This window comes from Rattus norvegicus, chromosome 7, assembly GCF_036323735.1.
Source record: "Rattus norvegicus strain BN/NHsdMcwi chromosome 7, GRCr8, whole genome shotgun sequence".
Classification (NCBI taxonomy): Eukaryota; Metazoa; Chordata; class Mammalia; order Rodentia; family Muridae; genus Rattus; species Rattus norvegicus.
In genome coordinates, this window is record NC_086025.1 from 126,453,779 (window position 1) to 126,469,172 (window position 15,394).

Genomic DNA, 15,394 nt, shown 5'->3' on the forward strand with positions numbered 1-15,394 from the left:
AACACCGACTTGGAATGCCTGGGGGTTCTGCTGTGGCTAGGGAAGGGATAACCTGAGGTTTGCTTTTCTGTTGGCACTCACAGGTGATACTTAAAGGAGTCTGGGGTCCATTCCAGCAGGCTCTTCCTCAAGCCTCTTCTCCACACTCTGTAGTCACTTGCTGGGACAAGGCCCTCTGATGGGGTTACCTACTACTTTGTGTTTGAAGTTCCAGGTCCAGAGTTCCCCTTTCCTTACTTCTCCCTCCCCTCATGGTCTTTCTCTTCTGTTCATTCTCCTCACTTCCTTTTCTCCCATTGAGTGTTTGCTCCCTTTCTTGTCAGGCAGATTCCTGTGTGTTGGATTTTCCGTTCTCATTCTGCAGTAAGATGGGTTTTTTGCTTATCTTCCATAGCCAATAGGCACCCCCATCAAAGCAGGATCAATTCTAGTCCTTCCAGCCAAGTTTCTCTCTCAACCAGAAAACATTAGCCTTACACTTTGAGAACAGGTGTCTGATTTCTAATAATCTCTTTTTCCCCAGTATTTCAGTAAACTGGCCTAGCTTGTCACATGACATCTAGATCCTAAGCGTAGATATCTTCCAGCATCTGTGGTATTTCGTAGGAACTTTTCCGAAGTCTCTTTCTGTCTTTGCGTTTTAGTTTCTCTTTTGATGTTTCCACACAATCCCCTTTGACCCCTGTCTGTGTGTTGTAAAGCTGACACGACTTCTTTGCACCTGAATCTGGGCTTCCAGGATACAAATCTCTGGTGGTGTTATTAAAACACTTGAGCTTTGACTTATTCATATAGAAGTAAGTATTTTATAACTGAAAAAATATAACCTTGGCTTTTAAAGATTTAAGATGAAAACACAGTATAAAACACCTTAGTGGATTTTTCAAGTCTTGATTATTTGTTGATAAGGCACACATAGTGGATTAAGTTAAAAATAGATACAGTTAATTCAGTTGTCTGTATATTTTTATTTATACGTGACGGTGAGGAGCTTCATTTAGATTTGGTTGTTACATATGTGACTCACTTCCTACCACAGGCTTGACCCAACTCTCAGTTGTGCTAAAACATCTAGATCAGTGTTTGGGTTTATTATTGTTGATATACATATATGTACACACATATATGTATATGATCAGGATGGTCTCAAACCCACCAAGTATGTAAGGATGATTTTGAACTTTAAAAAAAAAGTTTTAATTCAGCTGGGCGGTAGCTGTGGTGCAGGCCTCTAAGCCCAGGACTTGGGATGCAGAGGTAGGTGAATTTCTTGAGTTTGAGGCTAGCCTGGTCTATGGAGTGAGTTTCGGGACCACCAGGACTTCACAGAGAAATTGTGTCTCAAGGGGAAACAATTTTATTCATATTTGTATGTGTATAAATATAGGTATGCTCCTGGTGTGGTGTGCATGTTGTGGTCAGAGGACAATTTTTTAAAAAATGATTTATTTATTATATATGTACACTGTAGCTATCTTCAGACACCAGATGAGGGCATGGGATCCCATTACAGATTGTTATGAGCCACCATGTGGTTGCTGGGATTTGAACTCAGGACCTCTAGAAGAACAGTCAGTGCTCTTAACCACTAAGCCATCTCTCCAGCCCCAGAGGACCAATCTCCATGCTGTTCTTGGGGATTGAAGTGAAATAGGCAGATGCCTTCACTCATGAGCTGTCTGCCATCCTGATCCTCCTGCCATTGAGAGCCCTTGAGAGCCCTGCCATTATATGCGTGTGCTGCCGTGCTCGGCTTTATGTGGTGCTCTGGTTTGAAGCCAGGACTTCATGCTTGCTCTACCAACTCAAAGTTCTACATTAGCTTAAAAACCAAAAGCTAAAACAAAGTCTTACTACCGAGATCCTGGAGCTCTCAGTCCTAAGTGGGATGTCTCCATCAAATCCCTTCTTCCTGTCTTAGGGAGCTATGTGGAAGAAGATACAGAAGGTTGGTAGGAGCCAATGGGGATGGAGGACACCAAGGAAGGCAGGCCTCCTAGATACAGCAGGCCTGATGCACATGCAGACTCAGACGGTGGCAGCATGCACAGGGTCTACACAAGTCTGAGCCAGATAGGGTCCTAGTGCTGAGAGGAAGGTAGGTCCGCGTCCTCAGCCCTAACCCCAGTTAACAACTGCTTTGAAATGAAACATCAGTTTCCTCCAAGAGTCTTCCCTGGGAAACAAACCACACTTAAGGGCAGGCCCCACCCAGAGCAGGAAATGGCTACACAAAGTGAACTCCTGTTGCTTTGGGCATTTTATTTTCCTAGTCTTTTTAAATCTTACAGATCTCTTGGTTATATGGTTTCCTGGTTTGTTTTTATGGGCTGTCTGTGTGCATGTGTGTGTCTCAGCAGCTGCGGACTTGTGATTTCTCTGTGGCTCTTTTTCCTGTTTTGTCCTATTCTGGTTTGATTATTTTCTTTTTATTTTAGATGCTTGTTTATATTCTAATGAGAGACAGACAGGGTTCGGATTTGGTTGGGCAGGAAAGTGGGGAGGATCTGAGAGGATTTGGGGGAGGGCAAACCATAACCAGAATATACTGCATGAAAATAATTTATTTTTAATATGAAAAGAAAAAGTGAAAACATAAGAGGCTCAAGAAGCCATGAGAATGAAGCCAGTGAGCAGCACCTTCATGGTCTGCTTCAGTCCTCGTCTTGAGTCCCTGCCCTGATTTCTCTCAGTGATGGACTGTGGTCATGCTATAGAAGCCCAATACGTGCCCCTGGCCCTCCCCACCTAAAAAATAATCCTTACTAATTCGTATAACTTAATAACAATATTAAATTATAGAACCTTTACCCTTGGACATTTGCTACTAATCCCCTGTCACAGATCCTTAGTAAAGCTAACTTCCCTAGAGCCACAGCACCCATCAAGAAGTCATACCCCATAGCTGACAGAGTGTTGGCTTTAGCACTGTTGTGACCTCTGAATCTTTGCCCAGGATGGTAGGCGGCAGGGAGGCAGGTAGAAGTGACTGAGAGCTCATCACATTTTGAGCTGTGCTTTGACTGCCCTCTGCTGTTGCGATTAGGAAACTAGCTTAGTGGTTCGTGGTTTCAAAGGAAGAGGTAGGTGGTAATTTTAGCTCTGCTTTTGGTCCTGCTGCTTCCCTTTCCACTCAGCAATCAGTAAGGCTCCTGTGGTCTCAGTGGACAGTCTTTGTTCTCCTGGGAATGAGCTGACTTTCCTGCCTGCTTTCTCTCTTTAGCAGCGTACGGTAGTTTCTAACCCTGTCTGCTGAGCCTTTATCCTTTGTGCTCATATGCACAGGCTTAGATCTTGCTCTTTTGTCCATTCATAAGACAGAGCCCAGAATCCCTTCTAAACCTAAGATGGCTGCCTTTGCTTGCCTCCTGGAATGTGCATGCGCACTTCCCACACAGCATGCCCCACACAGGCCTGGACCCTTCCTGTTTCTCAGAGTGGCTTTCCTCGCTTCACTGATACATCGTGCTGGAGTTCTGAGACTCAGCAGCCTGCGTCTTTCATGCTTGCACAGTCACACAGCCATCATTCCGTCTGAGCTCCCACTGTTTATTTCCTGGAGTATGGAAATCCCCTTTCTTGTCCCTCCTGCTCTTCCCGACTGCATGTGTGTTCTGTGTGTTGGTTTAGTGTCTGGTTTCCTTCCTGTTCAGAGTTCAGAGCTAGCAGAGACCCCGTAGCTCCTGTTGTGGCATTTGCTTCTCCACTGAGTCGGTCATACAGTTCTTAAGACCCACTGAGGATGTATATAGCCACTGACGACTTAGTGATATTGGAGTGAACCCAACTTAATTACATTAGGATTCTTGAATGCTGTCCATATTGCTGCTGTGTATGAGTTACTCTAAATGAGTTTTAGATGATTTTTCCTTTTCCTAGGGAAGCATTATTGTATCTGTTGGGGAGTGCATTTCAGGGATTTAATGACTAGTGCCGAACTGAACTAAGACAGCCCGCTCCTTGTGTAGTGTGGATTGATAATTTAAAATTATTTTCAGCAAAAGCTTTGGGTGTGGTTTCTAGCAAAAGGAAAAGAAAGAATAAAAAATAGATAAAAATAAAAACAATGTCCTTTTCTTGAGTACTTGTCAGTATTAAGGTTCAGTGCCTTCACTGATAGGGTGATAACACACTTGTAAGGCGAGCTCTTGGGAGGTTGAAATCTGCTATGAGTCTGAGGCCAGACTTAGATACATTGTAGCCTGGGCTAAGAGTAAGAGCTTGTCATGAAACCATAACAACAAAGTAAGCAGGTGAGGGCTGGAGAGATGCCTCAGGTTCAGAGCGCTGGCTGCTATTCCGAAGGATTTGAGTTCAATTCTCAGCAACCACATGTTGGCTCATGACCATCTATAGTGAGATCTGCTGCCCTCTTCTGGCCTGCAGGCATACGTGCAGGCAGAACACTGCATACATAATATAAAAAATCTTAAAAAAAACTGACAGAAAAGAAAAAATGGTAACTTAAACTTAATATGGAAAGTATGCTTAATTAAAACTTCTTTGAGCCTTCTCGTTATAGACGTTCATTTTAATTTTCTTCAAATTTTTTCTTTTTCTATTATAGAGGTTTATACCCTAATTCATTTAGTAAGTTTGATTTACTTGGATATTTCTCCTGTATGAAGTGTTTTTTCTCTTCTTCCCTACCTCTTATGTTTCTCTTTTTCAGGGCTAGCGTCAAACATACAGGGTCAAGCATGCAAAGTGATCCTACGGGCTGGGCTGTTTCCTCAGCCTTGACTAAAATTCTTTTTAAGATTTATTTATTTCATGCTTACGTACCACTTTGAATTGATACTGCCTCATAAGGAATTTAATTTACCAAAAACCCACAGTGATTTATAAAGTGGGATCCATGACTGTTTGCACTGAGGCACCAGGCTAGAAAGGAAGGATGCAGTGGCTAGAGACAGGTCTGGCATCAACAACATTTGGTTAGATGGATTTCTTTAGTTCCGCCCTGGCGCCCTGAGTAGTGTTACAGGATTTTAAGGATTGTATCCTTGGCTCTTCTCCTTCAGTGCCCGCCTCCCCGATGGCCATGACATCAAGCTGATTAGCTCCTAACTTCCTAAAAGTGTGTACAGGTGGGGCCTGTTTACAGAGGCACCTGAAGCAAGGTGTGTTCAGATCATGTTTTGGAGCATTCACGTAGACTTTACAGTGTGAACATCTCAGGTGTGAAGTCTTACATGTGCAGAGCGGAGACCTCAGGGCATTGCGCTATTGGCCAGGTTTCTGACTTTGGAGACCTCAGGGCACTGCGCTATTGGCCAGGCTTCTGACTTGAACTTTTGGGTGAGGGATGGATACCCTTCCATATTTAGACGAGAATAACTTGCTATGAGCTGTTTTTCTTGGAAATTTTTGCAATTCTGGGTGTTTCTGAGAGCAGAAGAGACTTTTTCACAGTTTAGAAGAAAGTGGCCCCGTACTTTCTCTCCTGGTGGTGCCCCAGGCTGTGAAGAGTGGTGCGTTCTAATCATGGTGTGAGGAAAGTGTTCCAGTAGCCAGGTAATCTGGTCTCTTGCCATTCGTGTATATTTCTGGGTAGAGAATACAACTAACTCAACTTTCCTTTTTCCTTCAAAGGGATATGAGAGATGGCTTTAGAAGAAAGAGTTTCTACTCTTCCCATTATTCAAGAGACCGCTCTCCCCATAAAAGGGACGCTCCGTTCTTCAGAGAATCACCTGTAGGCCGGAAGGACTCCCCACACAGCAGGTCCGGCTCCAGTGTCAGCAGTAGAAGCTATTCTCCAGAACGAAGCAGGACACACACCTTCCATCAGTCTCAGCACAGAAGTATGTCTGCTTTTCTTGTTTCCTCTCTCAGAAGTGTTTTTAAGACTGTTACAGCATCTCCACAGAGGAGGGGCCTGACAGGGCATTTTTTCTTCCACAATTTCAAATACTCAGAAACATGACAGAATAGTACAGTAAGCGACGTGCATAGCAGTCCTCGATTCATTGCATGAAATTAGAGTCTGCGTGACAAGTCCATCAAGTCTACAAGTCCGTCTCCCCCGTCCTGTGTAGCAGTCCAAATAAGAACTTTATGTGAACAGCTTTTACGTCCTCCTTCCACTCAGGGTCTCATAGCTTCTTATAGTTGTTGTATTCTTGTGTTCAGCAAATATCTATTTAAGTCCTGTGTTCCTTGCAAAGCAGTAGAATTTTACAGAGCACATCTATTTGCATACAGATGTGTGAAGTAAGAATAGCACTGAAGGGCTAAGAGGAAGGCTCCATGAGTAAAAGCACTTTGTGCACAAATTGATCCTTAGAACCTGTAGAAAAGAAACACAGGGCTCTACCTCTTGCAGTCCCAGACACACGGGAAGCTGTAGATCAGCAAGCCTATTGTATGCAGTGGTGAGCTTTAAGACAGACGCGTCTCACACAAGCCAGAAAGTCAGGGCACCACTAACGGTTGTCCTCTGATCTCCATGTGTGCCAAGACACATCTGTGTCTATGTTCATATATGCACACACACATACACAAAGAACAAGGTCTTTTTTTCATTAATGTATTCAGTGTGTATGGATGTGTTGTATGGATGTGTTTGTTGTCTGTTCCTATGTCTGTGTACCAGACATACTACTTGTTTGTCTGTGACTGCTCAGTACCCTAGAAAGCCAGAGGGGGCACTGGATCCCTTAGAATTAGTTATAAATGCCTGTGAGCCACTCAGTGTTGGTGGGAATTGAACTGGAGTCCTCTAGAAGAGCAGCAAGTGCTTTAACCACTGAGTGTTCTTTCTATGTTGTGATGTTTTGAATATCATTGGCCCAGGGAGTAGCACTTGTTGGAGTGAGTGTGGCCTTGTTGGGAGAAAAGCCACTGTGGAGGTGGGCTTTGAGACACTCCTCCTAGCCATGTGGGAGCCAGTTTTCTCTTGTTTGCTTTTGTAGAATTCAGAGTCCATGCCTGCCGGGACTCTGCCATGCTTCCTGCCATGATGACAGGGCTGAACTTCAGAACCCGGAAGCCAGCCCCAATTAAATGTCCTTATAAGAGTTGCCCTGTTCATGGCGTCTGTGCACAGCAGTGGAAACCCTACGACCCATGTCTTTCGATGAGCTGAAACGAACAGCAATGGACATGTAATTGACTTGCGGGGTGCATTTACTCCCTTGTCTTTTTCCTCTGACCCCCAACTCAGGCACTCACCTCCCAGCCCAACCAAGCTTTCAAGACAGAAGACCTCTAATTGTACTCAGAACTAGTGTGAGTAGAAATTAAAGAAGCCACACATCTTTCAACCTCCCCACCCTGTGCAGAAGTGTGTAGTTTAAATGTAATTGTCTTAAAACGGTTTGATGAAAAAGAATATCTGACAGCTGATAATGAAGTCTTAGAGAACATAAAACAGTAGTGGAGGCTCTTACTTGATAAGACCTAGTGAGGTCCTCAAAGGAGGCAGCAGGGTGCTGAGCCCTCCTTTCTGTTCATCTTCTCAAACAGGAATTATTTTCTTTTTCTGTTTTGAGGCAGGATTTAGGTACTACCCCAGGCTGTGTGTATCTTAGGAAGGCTTTGAGCTCCCAGGTAGTACTCCTGCCTCAGCCTTCGGAGTACAGGCTGGAGCTGGTTTAGAGCTTAGAGTTTTTTGGGGCATTGTTTTTCTTCTGAACTGCACTTTGATCGGGATTTCCAGGATACTGTCCCAGCCTTGGTCAGAAAAATGGGCCACAGTACAGAGTTGATCCGGGTCCCCAGGGCCTTAGAACTGTAAGGAAGGGGACAACACGTGAGGTAAATGAACTAGGCAGAGCATAGGGATTTGTAAAGCCTCATGCCTGTTTGCTTGCTCTTTCAAATGGAATTAGCTTTTTCAGTAAACAAAATGGTCCTTCAGGGCTCTCTCAGAAGTTACTTTGACTCTTTAAGGAAGGCTGTACATGCTTTTACATTCCTTCCTGTTCCAGTGTACTCATACGACCAGCTTGTTTAAAAAAAAAAAAAAAACCAACCAAACAAAACCCAGTGCAAAAGCCCCGTATAAGCAACAAAGAAAGAAAAGTAATTATTTTGACACTAAGGGACAAATTCGCTTTGGTCCGAAAGCATGTGCTGAGAGCCCCTCCATTATCAGGGGCTCGAACTAACCCCATGGTCAATGTGTTAAAATGTCCTCTTAATTGAAATCCAGATAGGATTTCCAATATTCTATAAATATATAAATATCAGGTAAGGGTAACAATTTTATTATTCCTCATGCCCTTACTCTTTTAATTCTTCAACCCCAGCTAAGGACGGAGCAAGAACTTCGAACACACTAGCTTCATTACCAGGCTAAGTTTCGAGCCCTTATGTATAGTGTGTGTGGGTATGTATGTATGTTTGTATATATGTGTGTCTGTGCACATATGTGTGGAGCCACAGGACTTCCTTGGGTATCATCTTAGGAATGCTGTCCACCTTCTTTAAGATGGGGTGTCTTAGCTGGAACATATTAAGAGTAGAGCAGTCATCAGGGCTAGAGCTCTGCCTGTCTCTGCCTCCTCAACACCAAGACTGCAAGCATGTATCACCATGCCTGACTTTTCTCTCAGCCGTGTGAGTACATCTATTTATTTCACTTTTCTGTCTGTGGGGGCGTACACATATCTTGGCATACACGCGGAGGTCAGACAACTCCTTTATCAAGTAGATTGTGCCTTTACTCATTGAGCCGTCTCTCCCACGCACACCTGGATTTTCCACTTGGGTGCTGGGTATCATATTCAGGTCCTTGTGCTTATGACGTCAGTATTTCACCGCCAGAGCCATCTTTCCTAAGACATCAGGTCTTTGGTTACTGCTAGTGTGTCTTTCATCTGCCTTTGTGTGTGTGGATGTCACTGTGTCACCGTGTAGGTATGGATGCCAGAGTACTATTTGGGGAAAATCAGTGTGAGCCCTGTGTAATTGAACTCAGGCTCTCAGGATTAGCACTGAACAATTTTGCTCCTGTTTTGTTTGTTTACGTTAGGAGGGTCTCATGTAGCCCAAGTTGGCTTTAAACTTGCTGAACTGGCTGGGCACTCTCAGCCCGTTGCTGTGCTTTCTGAGTTGTGGGACTGTCAGTGTGCACCACCACGCCCAGTCCTCATATTGACTTTTGAAGCTTTGTCCTCCACCCTTCATAGGACTGACCTGAAGACAGCTATGAGTGCACTCATTGGTTGTAATACTTTTAGTTGCCCATATTTACGCTAACAACATAGGGTACTTTAACTTTCTTATACTTTAATCATTTATAATTTGTTTAGCATTAAAACTGACACCAGAACCATCAAGCTCAGTCTCCACACCCATTCTTTTTTTTTTTTTTTTTTTAAGATTTATTTATTTTATGTACGAGTACACTGTGGCTGTCTGCAGACATTCAGACACATCGGAAGAGGGCATTGGATCCCATTGAACTCCGGACCTCTCCAAGAGCAGTCAGTGCTTGCCCCTAACCGCCGAGCCATCTCTCCAGCCCCTCCACACCCATTCTTAAAAGGCCTTATGTTTTTAAAATCAGTGTATATTAACTATACAAAATACTTTTATTTATTCATATAATATGCTTTGATCATACTGTCGTCTTTCCACTTTGTCTTCCATCTCGTGACCCCCTTCTTGTTCCCAAATAGTAGCCCTTTTGTCTTCATACGCTGCCATCAAGAGTTCCTAGATGGGAGGAAATGTGCAGTGTTTCTCCTTCTGAGCCTGGTTATCTCATTCATTAAATTCTTGTAATTATTTCACAAAGTTCCTAGTCATCTGCGTGTTCCCTTTGCTTGTGTTTTAATTTTAAACCTTCAATGTAGAGGGGAACTCAGTATAGTATCTGTGTCTGGAGTGTGTTTCTTGAATTAGAATGCATCCGTCATGTCTGTGCTTGTTAAGTGCTGCACTCAGTCTGCCATGCACAGCCCATAACCTCACCATCCACAGTGATGCTTTCTGGTTTGCTTTTCCACAGTATCCTTTGTTCTTAAGTGAGCTTAAGTGTTGTTACAGTTACATTTATCCTATATTTTATCAGGAAGTCCTGTCTGGAGGAGAAAGCATTGTTGGGAGTGTTATTAGTTGTGTCCTTAACTGTTGCTTGTCAGGACTCACCAAAGACAGACTCTTGCAGGACTTACTACTTCTCGGAAGCATTTAAGCTATGCCTTTAACTTTGTTTCACCTCAATGCCCAACATTATAACTAGTATATGGATCCAAATGAAATGCTTGTTGGCTTACAATGTCACCAGTTTCAGTTACAAGTTGAATATGTCTTTAAGATGGTAATGAATTTTTTTCTTTTTTCTTTTTTTCTTTTTTTTTTTTTTTTTTCCGGAGCTTGGGACCCAGGGCTTTGTGGTTGCTAGGCAAACGCTCTACCACTAAGCCAAATCCCCAACCCCGATGGTAATGAATTTAAATAATATACCTTACCCACCGTTCTTCATAGCTTAGAAACAGTACCTTATGGTTTGGGCTGCTGGTTATGATCAGCATGGGTCACTGTTCCTGATAGTGTCCAGTGTTGCATGTAGCGTGCCACGTGAAAATACTCTAACACGCAGCTTAGGAGAAAGGGGCTTATTTTAGCTCACAGCTGTAGGTTTCATCCATCTCTCAGGGAAGTCAAAGTGCCAGGGACTGGAAGTGGCTAGTCAGGCTATGTCCACATCAAGAGGTGACCATCAACTGTGAGCCTCATGCACAGTTCTCTTTCTCCACTTTTGCACAGTGCAGAGTCCTGCCTAGGAATTGTACAAACCTTAGTGATCCGATCTTTCCACATCAATAAACATAGCTAATTAGGTATGGCTGGCCCCACAGATAAGACAAGATACCTGACCTAGAGGATTGACACTGCCTGTTATCAGGTGATTTGTACATTGTGAAGTAGATGGTTAAAACTAAGCCTCAGCCCTAGGAAAGATCAGTACTTGAAGAAAGACTCCTCCTGGATGCATATGGCCACTCTTATCCTTGTGACATTGGAATCTGTATGTTGAATGATTGTAAATCAGTGAAGAATCGAAATTCATTTTTTCTTCGTTTGTGCTATTTATTGGTGACAGGTGTTTTTGTTTTTGTTTTTTTTTTTAAGTTTTATTTACTCCCTGAAAATTGAATGTGTGTATACAGTGTTTTGATAAATCCACACCAACCTTTTTCCTTTATCTTATATCCTTCCCTTCTTACTCCTTCTTCCTTCCAACTTCATGGTCCTGTTTTTTAAATCTGAGTTCACAGATTGTTACCAGTATGTACAGGGGTGTATGGCCAGCCACTGCACTATGAGTAACCTCTCAGGGGCTACATTCCTGAGGAAAATGGATTGTTTCTTTCCCAGTAGCCACCAACTGCCAATAGCACCTTAGTCAGGGACAGGACTTTGTGAGACTGTCCCCATCCATGCGGGGTTCTGGCTGGCGTGGTCTCGTGCATGCAGTCACAGCACTGTTGAGTTCTTGTGTGTAAGGGTCGTGTCATGTCTGCAAACCAGCGTTACAGCAATCTTCCAGAACCTCTGGCTCTCACCAGTTTTTCTGTTCATTTCCACAGCGAGCCTTGGGCTCGGGAGTAAGGGGTCTGGTGCACTTGTCAGCGTTCAACAGTCTTACTCTGTGCACTTTGGCCATCTGTGTGAGCTTCTGTATTAATGAATAGCAACTACAGAGGGAAACCTCTGAGGAAGGTGAGCTGCCTTAGTCTGTGGGTGTTGTGAAACTTGAGGCATGAGTGTGCTGTATAGACCTGGCTGGACTGTAGCCTAACCTGACTTTGAACTTACAGTGCTTATGCGTCAGCCTCTTGAGTGTGAGTGATTATGAATATGTCTCCATGCCGCACTTACCACTCCTTAGTCATAAATACATGATGTAACTTTCAACCCTTCCTTTACTTTCAGAATTTCCCTTCCCTGATTTAAACACGTTTCATTAAAGAACAGGATTGTTTGGGGCTTGTATTTTTACCTGTTGTAAAGGAGAGAATGTGTCCTGACTGAGCTGAATTTGGTGCAGCCGAGAAGCTGGTATCCGAGTGGATGAGACAGGTTGAAGATGTTCGTGTTCCGCTTCAGTTGGTGCCAAGGAAGAAAAGGAGAGCAGAGACTAAGACCTGGGAAAGGTTAGCCAACAAAGAAGAGAGAAAGATGTGGCCAGGAAGAGAGAGACCAAGGCACTAAGACCCAAAATAGACCCAGAGACCACATGCAGAAGGCATAGTCCTCAGCCTAAAGCTGGGCAGTGGTGGGCCTGTTTGGAAGAAGTCTTTGACTGAGAGCACAAAAGGGGCCTCTCCTGTCTCCTGTGTCTGCCATGATTGTCGTAGGACTACAGATTGCCGTAGCTTGGGCACAGTTAAGCAGAGTGAGAAGTCAAAAGTTTTGAGCCAAAATAATAAGCCTTTCTTCCTTATATTTTGTTTATCTTGGGTATTTTTCCTCACAGTGGTACAAGCTGAACACACAGATAAAATCAAACATCAGAAGACTAAGATCTTGTTTATGAGTCAGTGAAATGTATCAACAGAGGGAGAGCGAGCCCCTTGGGTTTAAGAGACAGAGTTTATTCTTTGTGTGTGTGGGCATTTTGCCTGCATGTATGTATATTCACCACACACCACATGCCTGTGGTGCTCTCAGGCCTGAAGACAACTTTGGGACTAGAGTTACAGATAGTTGTGAGCAGCCGGTACTCAACCATGGAACCAGCTCTCTAGCCTGAGACCTTAGTCTTAATGTAAGAGGGTTATTGAAAACTGCGTGAAGAATGTGTGCTCGGTGGCATTCTTATTGTTATGGAAAGATTCCACAGTTCAGATTGATTTTATTCTTCTTAGATTTTAATAATCTAAGTGAATTTAAGGCAATATGGATGAGAATTGTGATTAACTATGTCAGTTATTGGTGTCTCCAAAATTTGAATTTAGAATTGTCAAATATACATGTACCAGTAAATTAATTGTTCAGATTTAAAATTTCTGATTTAGATTTAGCTACCCATGGTGGCAAATGCCTTTAATCCCAACCCTCTGGAGGCAGACCTTATAGATCTTTGTGAGTTCAAGACCAGCCAGAATTAGTGGTATAACCCTGTATTTTTTAAAAAGTCATTTGTCGTATTTTCTGATATTGGTTGAGTGAATACTTCTATTGAAAGTGACTTCATACTGCCAGCATGATACATTCGAACACAAGGTCTGAACAGATGTGAAAAGGACTGGAATGGGCACAGGGCACACCAAGATCAAATTCTCAGCACAAAGGAGATTTGTCTCGAGGAAAAAGGGGCAGGAGACAGGAGATAGAGAACTAGGAACTGGGAAAGGGATATTTGTCCTGGAGGGACAAAGGACTGACCCTGGCTAGAGAGGAGACAGACTTGGCCCATAGGCAAATGATGTTTGTTTACAAAGGTAAAAGAGTGGCCGTGCTAGGATGAGGTGTTTAATCTTGATTGGACAGGTTAATTAGGGTAGTCCCAAGGGGCTTTTGGTTGCTGGACTTCTGCACTTTGATAGTATGTATTAACCTCAGGAGGAGAAAGTATCCAGGGAAGGAGGAGACCTTGGTGGCTTAAGGAATGGAATCTAGTGATTCATCGCAAGGGAGAGATGAAGTTACCAACCAACTGGTAGGAACTGGACTAAATCATTAAGATGTCACTATTCATACCTTTTAAAGATTCTTTTTAGGATTTTTTAGTACAGCAATTACTTTAGCTTTGCTGCTCATGTGGAATTAACCCAAATGCGCCCAGATTACATGGCCTGCATGTGAATTACTGCAAACTGAAAGTTTGTGTCTATCACAGAAAGCACTTTAACCTGTGAGCCAGGTGGCCTCTGGTTTGGAAAGCAGGGAGTAAATCTTGTAAATCTGCACATCTGGCCTATAGGTAAGGTCAGTCGCCTCCAAGCAGGAGGGTTAAGGATCTGCAGAATGTAAAATTTATGGGACTTGAAGGGCAATTCTGATATTTCTGATTCTGCTACGTGAGGTCCAGGAGAACGTTCCTGAGTAATAAGTTTTAGAACCCAGTAAGGTTTAAATAATCTTTTTTTTTAAAATAATTTTATTGTTTGAGACTTTCTAACCTACATATAATGTTTCTTTTTAATTAAAGATTTATTTATTTTATGTATATGAATACATTGTAGCTGTCTTCAGACACACCAGAAGAGGGCATCAGATCCTATGGTTGTTAGCCACCATGTGGTTGCTGGGATTTGAACTCAGGACCTCTGGAAGAGCAGTCAGTGTTCTTAACCGCTGAGCCATCTCTCCAGCCCCCCAGGTTTAAATAATCTAAAGCTGGTTACCCACTGTCTGTCGAGGGCATCCCCTTGTCAGCTGAACCAGGTCAGGATGAATTCCATTTTTGGTTCTTTTTTTTTTTTTTTTCGGAGCTGGGGTGAATTCCATTTTTGAATGTTTTTATTTTTGGTTATAACTTCCTGTTGGGTGACCACAAATGAGTCTCTGTTAGGATCTGTTAAGACTCCCTCGGAGATACCCTTGGCTGCCTCAGTTTCCCATTACCAGAAGGATTACAACCTTGCTATGTGGACATACTGAGTCGCTCAGCAGAATATATACTTGTTAGACATACACAACCTCTGGGATTCTTTGCTGTTCTGGGTAAGAGGGCCTGTGACATATTATTTGTGTGGAGGTCCCCTGAGAGCTGGCTGATCTGGGGACAAGGGCAGAGTACTGGCTGTTCTCCTAACTCCTTAGTTGTCACGTGTGATCATTTGAAGCATGGGTGATAGTTCAAGCATGTCTTAAAACATGACAGAAATAGTTTTAAATAGAGATGCTTTTGAGACTTAAATTTTAATTAGCTAAAAGTCTGATAAACTCCATAGAAATTCCAAATTAGCTTGACAAAATACAAGATTTTTGTTCTTTAAACAAGTATTTTTAAACCCATATCACTGTGTGTATACGTGTTGGGGTGTGTGTTCTTCGGGCACTATCTGTCCTTTATTTTAAAAATCAACCCTCTGAAGCTGGTGGCTGTGAGTTTCTTTGTGTTCGCCTTCCTATCATTGGGTTATAAGCACGGAACCACTCTGGCTGGCTCCTACAAATGTGGGTTCTGTGCCCCACAAAGCGTATGCCTCATAACTGCAAGGCAGTCACTTTATAGCCCAGACCATCTCCCCAGCCTTTATCTGCTCTCTCTTCAATTTTCTTCTCTTTTTTGTGGGGGTTGGAAAGGAATGACAGAGTATTTCTTTTGACTCGTAGTACCACAGGGCGCAGTCCATCTCGTTAGGGCAAGAGCTCGAGGCAGCCACTTACATCACATTTACGGTCAGGGAGCGAAGAAGAGTGAAAGACTGTGCTGTTTGCTTTCTCTTCTTAGTCAGTCAGGGACCCGAACACGGTACGTGCCGTC

At 43.2% G+C, this 15,394-nt stretch overlaps 1 protein-coding gene across 23 annotated transcripts in view; it reads left to right on the top strand.

Annotated features, from left to right (window-relative positions):
- Nucleotides 1-15,394, top strand: part of Pphln1 (periphilin 1) — a 91,389-nt gene that overhangs the window by 35,737 nt on the left and 40,258 nt on the right. For 18 of the 23 annotated variants that reach the window (XR_010053024.1, XM_017595022.2, XM_006242236.5 and 15 more), the window contains one exon: nucleotides 5,596-5,807. Coding sequence is in view for 22 of the 23 variants with exons in the window: in XM_017595022.2 (XP_017450511.1) it covers nucleotides 5,596-5,807 (212 nt within the window). In the remaining variant the exon portion in view is untranslated. Of the gene's footprint in view, nucleotides 1-17; nucleotides 84-107; nucleotides 798-5,595; nucleotides 5,808-9,330; nucleotides 15,162-15,394 lie in introns of those variants that run through there. The other 5 variants (XM_039079705.2, XM_063264067.1, XM_063264065.1 and 2 more) reach the window with 4 other exon arrangements.